The sequence below is a fragment of the Gymnoscopelus braueri genome, assembly GCF_963280865.1.
Source record: "Gymnoscopelus braueri genome assembly, chromosome: 15".
NCBI lineage: Eukaryota > Metazoa > Chordata > Actinopteri > Myctophiformes > Myctophidae > Gymnoscopelus > Gymnoscopelus braueri.
The window spans coordinates 11,666,181-11,681,331 of record NC_137620.1 but is presented as its reverse complement, the minus strand read 5'-3'; the positions used below and the strand labels follow the sequence as shown (position 1 = coordinate 11,681,331).

Here is a 15,151-nt window from a genome sequence, read left to right as displayed (position 1 = left end):
AGCTACATCAGCCATCCTTTATCTAGGTACTGCGTACTGATAATACTGGACCAAACAAATTTATGCCATTACCAACAAGGGGAAAGAAATTAGGACATGTGACCTCTTTAAATATCATCAAAACGCTTTATTCATTAGTCTATACCATATCTTACTATATATTAAAACCACATTTTTAACCCAAACCAAATTCCCGCAGGAACCAATGCTCTCTCTCAACAACAGTGTGTGCTGCAAGACAAGGTAAAGTGCTGACAGTGAGTCTAGGACAATTATCAAGCCCCAACAAGGTGAGCATGTTCCCCCCTGACTTAGCTACCTAACCAAAACTAACCTAACACAACTTGCCCTGGTCTTCAGTGGCCCTCCCGAGTCCCCCTTACCGACTGGGCATCTCGGTGGTACCACCCTATCCCAGCTTGTGTGGGACAGAATCTAACAAAACCAAATCAACAAAAAAACAAACAGCACAGCGAGTCCCACAGGGGGAAACGCTGCTAACCTACGTGGGGAACACCACTCAACCAACAGAGTAGGACACACATGTCAACATATCTACCCTGACCTCTCAGCATCACACCAAATCAATGATTATCCAAGCCTGATGACAACACACAACACATGAAATACCACTAACTTGAAATGTAACCAACAACAAAAACACTAAATTACCGTGCACTTCCTCCAAAGACTGTGACAAGCCTAAACCATCTAAGCTCCAAAACAAAACAGGAAATCACTACATTACCTGCTCCAAAAATGTCACAGCCAAACCATCTAAATGTACTTTGTTAACCCAAGTTTTATAGTATCGACGAGCCCCCATTTTGTTATGACCTGGCTCATAGGCCATAACAAAAAGGAGGAAGACACGGCTTTTAAAAGTGCACAAAGCAATATATTTATTTACAATATAAACAATATCTTAAATTCAACATATAACCAAGAATAATATGAGATGTGTTAATCAGTGTCAGTAGTGTCAGCAAATGTATGGATGCAGTGTAAATGTAGTGTGGGGTGTTGAATGGTGCAAACTCAAACAAAGTCTAAACTAAACACAGTGTTGCTGCCATCAGGGAAAGAGAGAGAGACTGAGTGTGGCCACACCCAGCCTTTTATAGGGCATAATGGGGAACACTGGCCAGGTGCTCCCAATGCACTTGATTGGCACCCCAATTCCCCAACCTACAGGCCCTGTGCAAGACACTAAAGACAAGAGTACACAATACAACACAGGACCTGGTAAGCCAGGCTACAGGGCCGTGACAGTGGTGATCAAAACTTGTTTCATGTCAAGGACCCCCAACGTAAAAAAATATTGCTTTAACAATATATATATATATATATATATATTCAAAGGTTTGCAAAAGAAAATCTCGATTTTTCAAAAATAGCACATTTGCAAGTTCATAGCGTGGCACGAAATGACACGTTATGAGCTTGTAGATCTGCAATTTATGAATAGCCAAAGCAATCTAAAATGACACAGATGCGTTCCCGGTCTTAATGGGTCAAACTAAGTTAAAAAATCTACGGTGTACAGTCAGCTCATTCAACTTTATCTCAACATCTTAATCTCAATAATTGATTGATTGAATATTTTATTAGGCAGAAATGTAAAAACAATACAGTTAATAACACTTTGCCTACCACACAGATTGGACAAAACAACATTGTATTCATTAAAGTTGCATAGAGAGGCTTTAAAAGTCAAATAAATGTAAGAGATACATTTAACAACAGCTGTCTGAGAAGATGACCCAGGTCAGTCACTGGTACAAGAACAGCACTGTCTATGTGTGCTAATGAGTTTAGTCACACACACACTTTCATTCTGTAGTAGCTAGTGTGATCCCGTCTCATCATAATGGGCCTAGTTCCTGAAGCACATTTTATTACGTCAATAGAATATAGCATGCACACACACACACACACACACACACACACACACACACACACACACACACACACACACACACACACACACACACACACACACACACACACACACACACACACACACACACACACACAAATCGTGTACTTTGTACATTTCCACATGCTTGATACACTCCGGGTGAGTGAACTCCAATATTGACCGGGAGGTCCATTGACCTCTCTGTCTCTTCACTGGCTAAACTCTAGCCTGGTTCCTGACCATAGACCCCGCCCACTCTCTGAGTGAGCTCCTCTTGGTCTGGTGTTGAAATGTGAGCCAGTGGCTTTTCACGATCGAAGAAAAATCTGTCAAATCAGAGTCGGAGGTGGGGGTGGGGGTGGTCTAACGACAAGCCAATCAGCGAATATCTGCTAAAACAAGCTGTGCGATGACGTCACATGTGGGCGGATACGTGGATCTCTTGTGATTGGTTTTAGGGAAATTTTAATCCCCTCCCCCTGGTAATCGCGGACATTGCAGACAATTTCAGACTGAAGCTCCACGCAGCTTCAGGCTGATAATCAGGCTAGCTAAACTCTGCACTTGACTCCATACAGACATGGCGACCTCATCTGACAGAGCTTCTACCATTGATTGATTGAATTTGATTGAAATTTTTATCACACAGCTTTTTGCCATCTTACACCTGCTTCACTTAATGGGATAGTTCACCCCAACTATCGATTAGTCAGCCCATGGAGACTTGATTTCATGGATATGTTTTTTCTTGACTGGCAGCGGTTCCGGTAGGAGACACAAAGAGTCTCCTTTGTGTCTCCTACCGGAACCGTCATCAAATTATTGGCTTAGGAATGCGACAAAAACAAGAAAAATCATATCCATGAATTCAAGTCTCCATGGGTTGACTAATCGATTGGGGGTGAACTCTCCCTTTAAAGCAGGGGTCTTCAACGTTTTTCAGCTTAGAGAGATATGAAGCAGGGACCCCCACCTCATATTGAATAAAATTGTGTTGTAGATGACATTTTTTCATAGATTTCCTTGCGTTGTGAGCTTGTGGATCTGCTATATTCGCCTACTGTTCCCCCATCACATAAAGAATTGCCGGACCCCCTGTAGTTACTCTGAGGACCCCCTAGGGGTCCCGGACCCGCTGTTGAAAACCCATGACTTAAAGGATACTTCAACCCCCAAATTGACCTTGTTCCTAGGCCTCTCAGTGATTACACTGTGAGAGTTGTTTTGGAGTAAATATTATTCTTTATGATTTTGCATTGGTCTCCTAGCGGCAGTGGTGGAAAAAGTACTCAATTGTTTTACTTAAGTAAAAGTATCTGCAATGTAGAAATACTGAAGTCCGGAATTCAAAAATAAAAGTACAAAAGTATTGGTATCAAAAAAGTAACCAATAAAAAAATACAAAAACACACACACACACGCACGCACGCACACACGCACACACACACACACACACACACACACACACACACACACACACACACACACACACACACACACACACACACAAATCGTGTACTTTGTACATTTCCTCATGCTTGATACACTCCGGGTGAGTGAACTCCAATATTGACCGAGAGGTCCATTGACCTCTCTTCACTGGCTAAACTCTGCACTTCATGACTCCATACAGACATGGCGACCTCATCTGACAGAGCTTCTACCATCCCACACAGCTTTTTGCCATCTTACACCTGCTTCACTTAAAGGGATAGTTCACCCCAAAAAAAAATGTTTTCTATCGATTAGTCAGCCCATGGAGACTTGATTTCATGGATATGTTTTTTCTTGACCCGCTGTTGAAAACCCATGACTTAAAGGATACTTCAACCCCCAAATTGAGCTTGTTCCTAGGCCTCTCAGTGATTACACTGTGAGAGTTGTTTTGGAGTAAATATTATTCTTTATGATTTTGCATTGGTCTCCTAGCGGCAGTGGTGGAAAAAGTACTCAATTGTTTTACTTAAGTAAAAGTATCTGCAATGTAGAAATACTGAAGTCCGGAATTCAAAAATAAAAGTACAAAAGTATTGGTATAAAAAATGTACCTACAGTACCAAAAGTAGAAAGTACTCAGTGCGCAGAATAATGTCCCATTTCACAATGTTATAAAATGTATTAAAATCTTTTGCAAATAGCAGATCTACAAACGTGTGAGTTTGTAGATCGGCTATTTTCAAATGGCCGAAAAGTATACAGGGTTACATAAGTGGTTACCGTTTGTTTTGTAATAATAATCAAAATCTACAAAGTAACGAGTAACTAAAGTTTTCAAATAAATGTATTGGAGTAAAAGTACAATATTTGGATCCGAGATGTAGCGGAGTAGAAGTGAAAGTATTGGAAATTGGAAATACTCAAGTAAAGTACAAATACCTCAACATTGTACTTAAGTACAGTACTTAAGTACATGTACTTAGTTACTTTCCACCACTGCGGACAGCACAGAACTGCAAATATTGGATTATTGGCTCAGGAATTCGACAGTTAACAAAAAAAAATCCCCATGAATTCAAGGCTTCATTGGGTGAGTAATTGGTTGGGGTGAACTATTCCTTTAACCACTTGAACGCCAATCCCCCTCCCCCCTATTCTGGGGGGAACGTCGCCCAAAAATAGCAGATCTACAAGCTCACAATGCTTGTAGATCTTGGTACTTGTGTGAGCATGTAGATTGGCTATTTTGGCCAAAGAATAGATAGAGGGTTAAAGTGGTTAATGAGCTGTTTTCTTACTAACACTGTGTTTCTTACTAACACTACTAACACATGTGCATACAATGAACAATTGTGTGTATACTTAAATGGTCTAATTGGTCCACAGTGTCAAGAGCCACTCAAGCAACTTAGCATTACATTGTGAACATCCGTTCGATTGTTTGAAAAATTATACAAATTAATTTCTTTACCCTTTTGTGTCTTGTTGTATGATTTGGTGCTGAAATAATATTTTTTACATCTTGGACATTCTTAACTGAAATCTTTGCTTCTGGGGGGTCCCTGGAACCAAATATATTGATATGGGGGGGGGGTCCACGGCCAAATACATTTTTGTGGGTCCTTGACAATATGAGCAGAATAATATTAATATTATTTCTGCACCAAATCATACAATATTGCAATATTAATATTAATAATAATAAAGAAAGACCCCAAGACAGTAGTTTCAGTGAACATTCAATCTTTATTTCGTTAACAGCTGGCTACGATCATTGGCATTTATTCAGAGGTCTGTTTTGGACATGGTGTCCGACTTGGAAGTTGGAGGGAACAACCCAACAGTTCATACAGTATTGATTGAAACAACGTAAAGACAAACTGGCATTTGTTTGAGTTGATTCAGCAATCGGGTAATGATATAGGAGTAGGACGACAGCGTGCAAGGTTGCATGGTCTTTAATCACCAGGTTCAGGGGTCTTTGTTTGCCACTCTGGAACACAAACTATAAATGCTTATGATGTGTTGAGGTGTTTTAGTTGTCATTTTTTGTAGCATCCCTATTCTGGGGGCGAACAGATTTGTTATAGAGAGAAAAAAGGAGCGGACCTACGGTATAGAGCAGAGGTTCTCAACCAGTGGTCCGGAGACCACCAGTGGTCCTTGAGGGGGTCCCCAGCAAAAGGTGTTAATCAATTTTTACCCCTTTATTGTCCATATTGTATACGTTGGCTATTCAAAAATAGCAGATCTACAAGCTCACCGCGCGTCAATTCGTGACGCGCTGCGAGCTTGTAGATCTGCTATTTTTGAACATTTTCGAAAAATCTTGAAAGTGTTTGAAGAATTTTGTTGAATTTTGTATTTTTAAACACAAATCTCTTCTGGGGTTCTCTGGCACAAAACATTTTCATATGGGGGTATGTATATCAATTTAGGGGTCCTTGGCATGAAAAAGGTTGAAAACCACTGGTATAGCCATGGGGGACACCGGTCAACTAAATATATAATGGTTAAATGGCCAATGTTTTGTGAATACCTTTTTCTCTTTTATCTCCTATCTCTCTCCTCCTTGTCCCCTTAACCCAGCAATTACTACTCAACAGTGACCGTGCTGAGCAGTAATGGCAGACGTAAAGTATTATCACGTCGTCTTTTGTCTCGTCTCTCCTATAATTTTGCATTTTGTCCCTTTCAAAAAGCTGCGGGCCTGACAAACATCCTGACAGCCTTCAGGCTATAATCGGCAGGCTTGTAGGTCGCCCACACCACGCCGTTCTCGATCTCATAGGGCGTGTTGCTCCCCGGGTCGTACCGGCCGCCCCGGTAGTAGATGCCATTCAGGTTGGCCGACTGGCAGTTGTTGTACCACCACCCGCCCCCGTACATCTCCGCACAGTTCTCTTCCCACTTGTCGCCGTCGCGGTCGGACGTGCTGAAGCGCATGCCGTCGTGCGACAGGAACGACTCCAGCCGCGGGTCGCCCTTCGTCAGGGCGTCGCCCGCGTCCCCGCTGTACCCTGAGACGCGCAGCGCGTACCCCTCTGCCTCCGTGCCCACCCTGACGGTGTACTCGGCGTCGGCCCTGCCCCCCTCCCAGTCCTCCAGCTCCACCCGCAGCATGGTCTCCTCCCCCTCCCGAGCGGTCAGCAGGTGGAGGTGGCGGTTGCCCAGCCACACCTCCCCCTTGCCCCGCGCGTCGACGGCGCCGAAGCCACCGCAGTACTCGGCCCAGGAGCGGTTGAAGCTCAGCGCCCCCGTCTCCCTCTGCTGGACTAACAGCCACCCGCCCATCAGCCCTCCCTGCTGGCAGAAAACCTCCACTACCTCGCTGGACCCCGGGGCGCCGGGCTTAACTTTAAACAGGCCGCTCGTTTCCCCGGTCAGGTGTTTCTGTCGGATGTCGGCGCAGTCTGCGGAACAAGAGGAGGGGGGAGGGGGTGGGGGGACGGGGGAGGGGGTGGGGGGTGGGGGGAGGAGGGGGACGCCGGTTAGCTTGGGCGGGGGAATGAATCTTTACCGGGGTGAGATGAGATGACATAGTGGAAGGTGTGGCAAAGAATTTGCGGCAACAGTTGTCCAATTGTGATTCTAATCTGAAGGTGCAAACGCGGCAGGTACTGTTATAGGAAGCTCAAAATACAAGGTAGCATCACCATGGTGTTCCAATTTTGTTTTTGTTTTCTCTGCGAAGCCGTTGTCGGAAAGTCACAAATACTCCCCAATCAAAATCAGGTCAAATCAAATGCAATATTTTGTGTAAGCCCAAACGTTAAGACATTGGTTCTTAAATTAAATTAAAATGTTGTCAGGAAAGGTTTATGGCGTGTATCAACACTACATTTGTTCACATTCAAGTCACATACATTATTATATTGTAGTTCTTAATCATAACCATGAATGAAAATAGTACACTTGATAATGATTGTTCTGTTCACTTCTCATTTTGGTACATAGGGCTAGCTAGCATGTCGCTAAGGCAAGCAGCCTAGCTAGCAAGCTTTGCTTTTTTGTTTCTTTGTGCTTCAACGGTCACTGCTTGGTTGTACCTTTTCCCACATAATCGGCCTGGCGCTCGACGCGCGTGCTATGGATGCTCCGTGCCTTAAAATCGGGCACGTCTTCTTCCGGATGGTCGGTGAAGAAACCGCCGAGGTCCATGCCGAAGTCCCCCCCGAAGTCTCCCCCCGATTTGGAACTGAGGGCGGTCTTAGTGCCGAAAGACGAGGCGTGGCCTGTCTTGGAGGGTCCGCCGGACACGATCTGGCACTCGGGCCCCCCTTCCGTCACCTCTTCTGTCCTCTCCACCGGTCCGTCGCTGGTTTGAACCACGATCCTGCGGGTGGTCTTGGTGCAGGAGACGCTTTTGACGTGGGTGGTGGTCGAGGGCTGTCCTCCGGTGAACGCCTCGAAACCTCCGCGGAGTCCGCCGCCGCCAAAGAAGTTGCCACCGTCTCCTCGCCCGCCACCTCCGCCGGAGATGGTCGTGATGGAACCACCTGAGGGATCAACGCCCGAGGGAGAGGATGATGGGGAGGAAGATGATGTGGAGTAGTGAGTACCTGGGACCTTGGAGACGGTCGCCGGGGACGACGGGCTGGCGCCTTCCGACTCCAAGGTGAGCGAGACGGTATTCACCTGAGAGAGGAATGGGAAGCGGGAGTTAGATTTCTTTTTTTGTCATCATTGTCATCGTCAGTGGTGGAAAAAGTACTCAAATGTTTTACTTAAGTAAAAGACTGCAAGTACTCTGTAGTAAGTAAGAGTCCAGAATTCAAAATTGACTTGATTAAAAGTACAAAAGAATTGGTATCAAAATGTACTTAAAGCACCAAAAGTAAAAGTACTAAAATGTTTGAAAATAGCAGATCTACAAGCTCACAACGCGTCGCATTGCAGTCGCAATGTAGTGGAGTAGAAGTAAAAGCATAGACAATTGGAAATACTCCAGTAAAGTAAAAGTAACTCAAAATTGTACTTAAGTACAGTAATTGAGTAAATGTACTTAGGTACTTTACACCACTGATTACAACTGAAAATAAATAATAATAATAATAATAATAATAATAATAATAATAAATGTAATAATAATAATAATAATAATAATAATAATAATAATAATAATAATAAGTGTAATAATAATAATAAGGGTAATAATAATAATAATAATAATGATCTTACATCAGTGAAGAAGTCCTGTGTCTGTCCTGCGTCTCCGCCGCTGACGATCTGCTTGGATCTGTACCTGCTGTCCTCCACCACCTCCTTCAGAGCTCTGCTCTTCATCACATACATGGTGCTGACCGTCTCTATGCTCTGAGCAGACTGGGAATCCAACTGAGTAACCTGTGGTGCAGCAGGACAGAGAGGGAAGGTCAGCGGATGGATGGATGGATGTGGGTGTGCAGAGCAGTGGTGGAAAAAGTACTAACATGTTTTACTTAAAGGTAAGTGATATATATATATTTTTTTTGTTAAAAAGGTTAAAGTACTATATTCTGATAGTAATCTTTTGCTACAGAGCATTTTTTTGGTCACAGGGGTCTCTCCAGCTCTTTAGTAAACAGAATATAGTACATTTTCAGGTAGGTGACAACATATAAGCCAATCAGGAGAGAGCACTGAAAATGCATTTTCTGTTTAATAAAGAGCTGGAGAGACGTGGGAGACTCCTTTTACTGAACAAACACTCTATAGCAATGAGTACTGTACTATCAGAATATAGAGCTATTTAACTCTTACCCTAGCTTTAAGTAAATGTATCATATGCAGTATAGAAATACTCTGTTACAAGTAAAAGCTCAGATTTCAAAATGTACCAATGTACTTCAAGTAACAAAAGTAAAAGTAATCATTATGCAGAATTTCCATTTCACAAGTTTTCAAATGCATAAATTGTATAAAAAATCTTTGAAAATAGCAGATCTACAAGCTCACAATACGTCGCATCTTGAGCTTGTAGATCAAATGGCCGAAATATACGCAGGATTGAAGTGGTTAATGTATGTTTTGTAATGATAATCAAAATCTACAAAGTAACTAGTAACAGGGGGAAAAATTTAGTGGAGTAAAAGTACAATATTTGCCCCTGAGATGTAGTGGAGTAGAAGTAAAAGTACTGAAAATTGGAAATACTCCAGTATAGTTCCTCACAATTGTACTTAAGTACAGTACTTTAGTAAATGTACTTAGTTACTTTACACCATTGGATGGATGGATGGGTGTACAGAGAGAGAATGGATAGTGGAGATGGATCGTTGGATGAAAAGAGGAATAGAGGATGTTATTTACCTGTTTCTCCAGTGCTACGTAGCTGTCTTTATCCACACTGTACTCATTGTAACTCTTGCATGAGCCCTTGCAGGAACGCAGTTTCATGTCAATGTCGACCTACACAGAGAGGAGAGGAGAGGGGAGGGGAGGGGAGGGGAGGAGAGGAGAGGAGAGGAGAGGAGAGGAGAGGAGAGGAGAGGAGAGGAGAGGAGAGGAGAGGAGAGGAGAGGAGAGGAGAGGAGAGGGGGGAGAGGGGGGGAGAGGGGGGGAGTTTGAAGGTTTGGGTTGGTGATATTTTCTGAATCAGCTTTGTTTGTGTTTGTTTACGTGCTAAAAGAGTGGCTTTGAGAGCTGTATTACCGTACAATGTAAGTCAGTGAGGAGCATAATTTGATGTATCATTTTTTTAAATTAATGGAGCAATTATATTTGATTTCTTGTCCACCTTTGGAGTTACATCATGGCAAGGTAACTACACCCCCCAAACCTCCACCAAAGTGGTCTTGCCCTTTGAGGACTACTAACCATTCATGCACTATCTGTAACGAGTGGACCTCTGACATAGACTGACATAGACCTACTGCACATAACGGAGCTGCCACCTCTAAACACATTTGAAATCTGAGGGTTTTTGTATACTATTTTAAATGTTCTATGACATTCATTTTCACTTTTTAATTGTTTTATGTTTTAGTATTAGTGTTTTTTTGTAAGCCAGTTTTTCCAAGTTGCAATGTTGTTTACACAATGATGTACCCTCCAACTGTACATACTTTCCCCATTGTTTTTCTTAAATTGTTTTTGACACTTGCTTTGGCAATGTAAACGTATGTTTTCTCATGCCAATAAGAATTGAATTGAATTGAATTGAATTGAATTGAATTGAATTGAATTGAATTGAATTGAATTGAATTGAATTGAATTGAATTGAATTGAATTGAATTGAATTGAATTGAATTGGTTAAACACAACTGGAAACTGGTGGAACTTAAGTCGCATCTTACTTACTTACTGACTTAAGTCGAACTTAAGTCGCATCGCGACGCATTGTTAGCTTTTATATTGGCTAGGGCTGAAGTGGTTAATGTATGTTTTGTAATAATAATCAAAATCCACAAAGTAACTAGTAACTAATGTTTTCAAATAATTGTAGTGGAGTAAAAGAGGCAATATTTACAACTGAGATGTAGTGGAGTACGAGTACAATTATTGGAAATTGGAAATACTCAAGTACAAGTACCTCATAATTGTGCTTTAGTACAGTACTTGCGTAAATGTACTGAACACAGCTATTATGTCTGTCACTGAGTTGTGTTTTCTCTGGCGCGTTTTTTCCCCCCATGTGTTTGTAGTACCTCCAGCCTTTGCATCTGAATGACCTGGTCCTTGACACGGTCTTTCATCGCCCCCAGAGTCCTCAGCTGTCTGTCAATCTTGATCTTCATGTCCACGATCCTCTGACGCAGGTTCTGGGCCAGGTCATAGTAGGTGTTGTCATTGCCTGGAGAGAGAGAGAGAGAAATCAAATTGAATTCCAGAAGGGAGGGAGAAATGTTGATTTGAATTGAACAGAATTGAGAGAGTGCGAGAGAGAAAAGATGTCGATTGAATTCAATTCAATTCAGACAGAGAATGATTAACTATTTACAATTACGGCATTTAGCAGACGCTCTTAATCCAGAGCGATTTACAGTAAGCAAGGTAGACACAAGGTAATACATCAAATGCATTGAAATGGTAATCTAGGATCACAGGTAAACCAAGACCCTATAATCAGTCTAAATAGTATAATATAAAACAAATCTAAAATCTGCACATTGAAACTATACACACTATAGGATGCCAGGTCTACAGATGACCTAGCATCTGTCTACATAACATGCTATCAAAATTATATTTTAGCCTTTGCATAAGCCTGCAAGGTCGTTAAGATTACGGCGGAAGATTGGGAGTGAGTCTGCAGTTCTAACTGCAATGGGGAGTTTGTTCCACAGATTGGAACGAATCTCCCCCCGCGCACACACACACACACACACACACACACACACACACACACACACACACACACACACACACACACACACACACACACACACACACACACACACACACACACACACACACACACACACACACACACACACACACACACACACACACACACACACGCACGCACCTGCATCCAGGATGAGTTTTTCTCTCAGGTCGTCGTAGGTGGTTTTGGAACCCTGGTCGGCCGAGCGGTGTTTGGCCTGGTTGTCGGACAGCAGCTCTCGAATGTTCTCTATCTTCTTCAGCAGCTCGTGGTCGTACTTGTCCATCAGGCCCTGGATACGACAGCCGGACGGACACTTAGGACCCTGTGGGGGGATGGACAGGATGAGAGGAGGAGAGGAGGAGAGGAGGAGAGGGTTGAAAAGAGAGGGGTCAAAAACATTTAGGTTTTTATAAACTCGGAAGTGTATTGTCTGTCTGTCTGTCTGTCTGTCTGTCTGTCTGTCTGTCTGTCTGTCTGTCTGTCTGTCTGTCTGTCTGTCTGTCTGTCTGTCTGTCTGTCTGTCTGTCTGTCTGTCTGTCTGACCTGGCATCCCATAGTTTTCAATATACCGATTTTTGTTTGTTTGTTGATATTCAGTGGTGGAAAAAGTACTCAAATGTTAAGTAAAAGTATCAATACTGCAATGTAGAAGTACTCTGTTACAAGTAAAAGTCGCTTGAGTAAAAGTACAAAAGTATAGGTATCAAAATGTACTTAAAGTACCAAAAGTAAAAGTACAAAAATGAAAGAAAATAGCAGATCTACAAGCTCACAACGCGTCGCAATGCCACCCGTTTTTTTATACCCAGGCTATTTTCAAATAGCCTAGGTATAAAATAGAGCTAAAGTGGTTAATGTATGTTTTATAATGTAATATATTTATATCTTACTAGTTTATAAGTAACTAGTAACTAAAGTTTTCAAATACTTGTAGTGGAGTAAAATAACTCACATTTCTATCTGTTTTTTTACAGTATGGACACTGTAAATATCCAGTTTGGGTTCACCTAACCAAAACAATACAACGGTGGCAAAGGTTCATAAGTGGTCATTTAATCAATTAATTGATTTATTTAAAATAAAAACTTTTCCTTACCAAGTCATCGTCTGAGCAGAAGGGCCATTCCTTCTGTGTGTCACATTTATCTGCCTTGGTGCCGTGCTCCATGGGACGAGCCCCCCGGGGGTCCACGACCACGCCCTGCAATGAGATGAGAGGAGAGGGGAGACTACATTAGATGGGACCAGAGGAGATTATGGGAGATCGGTACATTATTATACAGTACATTACATCAGTGGTTCTCAAACTTTTTCATTGCAAGGACCCCCAAATTGACACATATTAGCCCGCGGACCCCATTTGAAAAGATATGCCAAAGTCCCCCATAAGAGAAGATTAGAATTTTTTTATTTCAATTACAATTTTTTTGACATGCATTAGGCTACAAACCCCCATTACATGACATTTCTATCTCTGGGACCCAAATTTCTTGTAAAATCTATGTTAATTTAACAATTGTACAAATCGTATAACATCGTTACATCGCATCATATAGGTTTCTTTCTAAACTTGCCTCATAGAAAGCTACGAGGGAGTTAGATATTAAAGGGATAGTTCACCAAAAACATAACTTTTTTCCTAATCGATTAGAAAATGTTCACTTTATAAAAAAAAAATATATATATACGATTTGCACACATTTTCACGTTTCTTCAAAAATAGCAGATCTACAAGCTCGTAGCACGGCACGAAGTGACGCGCTACGTAGCTTGTAGATATGCTATTTTTGAATAGCCAAAGTATAAAAATAATAGTTAGAGTGGTTATATAATTAAGATATAATGCTGAGAGCCTGAGTGACCTATAGTAGAACAATGCAACCCATGGAATCATGGAATAATTCCACCATTGCCAGCAAACCGATGCCTACTTTTCCGTCTTCAGTTCATTTAATGGAGTGGTTGTCAAAGTGGGCTACTTGAGGTGGTTTCCAGGGGGTCCCCAGCTAAATGATTGAAAGTTTGGAACACCAAACGGACACTTACAGGTCTGTAACTATATGGGGGCCTCAGAATTATGGGGGTTCTGTGGCCATAACACATTCAATCCGGGAACGCATCTCTGTAATTTTTATATTTCTTTTGCTATTCAAAAATAGCAGATATACAAGCTCAAGCTCATGCTGCGCTATGAGCTTGTAGATCTGCTATTTTTGAAAAATTGTGATATTTTTTGCAAATCTTTGAACATTTTTAACTCAAATCTTTGCTTCTGGGGGGGTCCCTGGAACAAAAATATTTTACAAATGTTCTTAAATATATCTTAAAAATATATATATTCAAAGATTTGCACATTGTATATCTTGTATATCTGCTTTTTTTTTATGGCCAAAGAAATCTGAAAATGACACATGCGTTCCCATTGTTAATGGTTTAATTTACACCAAACTGGGGGTCTTTGAAATTATAATACGTTTGAGAACCACTGATTTAACGAACCACAACTAACTCAACATAAATACAAGAGCTTGGAAGAGACTATAGAAACAACCTGTAGACAAAACCAATAAAGTAGCAGACCTACATCAAATTAAGCACTGTGAAGAAATGTGGAAGAGACTCAAAGCAATGGATCATTTGCAGCTTTAAAACCATTTTTCTTTTGTTATATGTCTTCACTTATAAAAGCCAAATATCATACTGAGATTCAAAAATAGTTAATAGTAATAGTTAATGTTTTGTTGTAAATAGTAAGGTTATTCCCAGAGAGATCCATGACAACACCATGGATTCGTACTGAAGGTAAAAAAATAAATACAAATAATATCGAAAACTGTTTTGAATTTGTAAATTCTAACTCTTTAATTCAAATAATACTTGTGTACGTGGAAAAGGCGACGTGGGTTTTCCATTCCCAATTGAAAACAGAAGTTATTATTTTGAAAAAGTATATGAATAAAATTATATATTTAAAAAGTATAGAAAGAAAAAAACAGACAAAAAGTTACTTCTCACCATAGTTGAGGCCACGATACACAAGCCGAGACAGAGGAGTATATTCTGTCGCTCCATCTTTTGTCTTTACTGTCTTCGTCTCCTCTTGTGTGTGTGTGTGTGAGTTGAATGGTGAGCCCTCGCTGCCTGTCTGTCCATTTGAAGACCTCGAAGGGGAGACAGGTCCGCAAACAACTGAGTCATCACAATGTGTCAATAATAGGCAGGTCAGGTTCTGTAACGTCTGTTTACCATGTTGACTCATGTTTAGCCCAATAGATTCCCCTTTGACCACAGTTAGTTGTTGTTTCGTACAGCAGTTTTCATTGACAAACTGGTCACCTTCACAATATTACAATGAAGTCGTATCGTTTTATTTTATATCCAATCCCTTTTAATGTATTTGATGTCATGGTCGGACTATACGGCACATCTCACTCTCTGACTTGTACTAAATCTACTTGTGAGGCCCTTTACCGCAGATCTCA

At 41.4% G+C, this 15,151-nt stretch overlaps 1 protein-coding gene across 1 annotated transcript; it reads right to left on the bottom strand.

Moving 5' to 3' along the window:
* Positions 1–5,697: 5,697 nt before the first annotated feature.
* Positions 5,698–14,784, bottom strand: fga (fibrinogen alpha chain). The gene is made up of 8 exons (XM_080451636.1): positions 14,685–14,784; positions 12,766–12,870; positions 11,808–11,991; positions 10,987–11,132; positions 9,650–9,748; positions 8,540–8,704; positions 7,408–7,996; positions 5,698–6,771 (listed from the first exon to the last, which is right to left on the bottom strand). Exons 1-8 carry the CDS (start codon positions 14,739–14,741, stop codon positions 6,053–6,055), a joined length of 2,064 nt encoding a protein of 687 aa, XP_080307762.1. The 5' UTR covers positions 14,742–14,784; the 3' UTR covers positions 5,698–6,052.
* Between the last annotated feature and the right edge of the window lie 367 nt (positions 14,785–15,151).

Bases quoted from the DNA above. Each gene is read 5' to 3' on its own strand.
- fga (XM_080451636.1), bottom strand. From the start codon at position 14,741: ATGGAGCGACAGAATATACTCCTCTGTCTCGGCTTGTGTATCGTGGCC. The intron at 12,871-14,684 runs GTGAGAAGTAAC...ATCTCATTGCAG, and splicing joins GTATCGTGGCCTCAACTATG to GGCGTGGTCGTGGACCCCCG. The intron at 7,997-8,539 runs GTAAGATCATTA...TTCCTCTCTCAG, and splicing joins CACAGGACTTCTTCACTGAT to GTGAATACCGTCTCGCTCAC.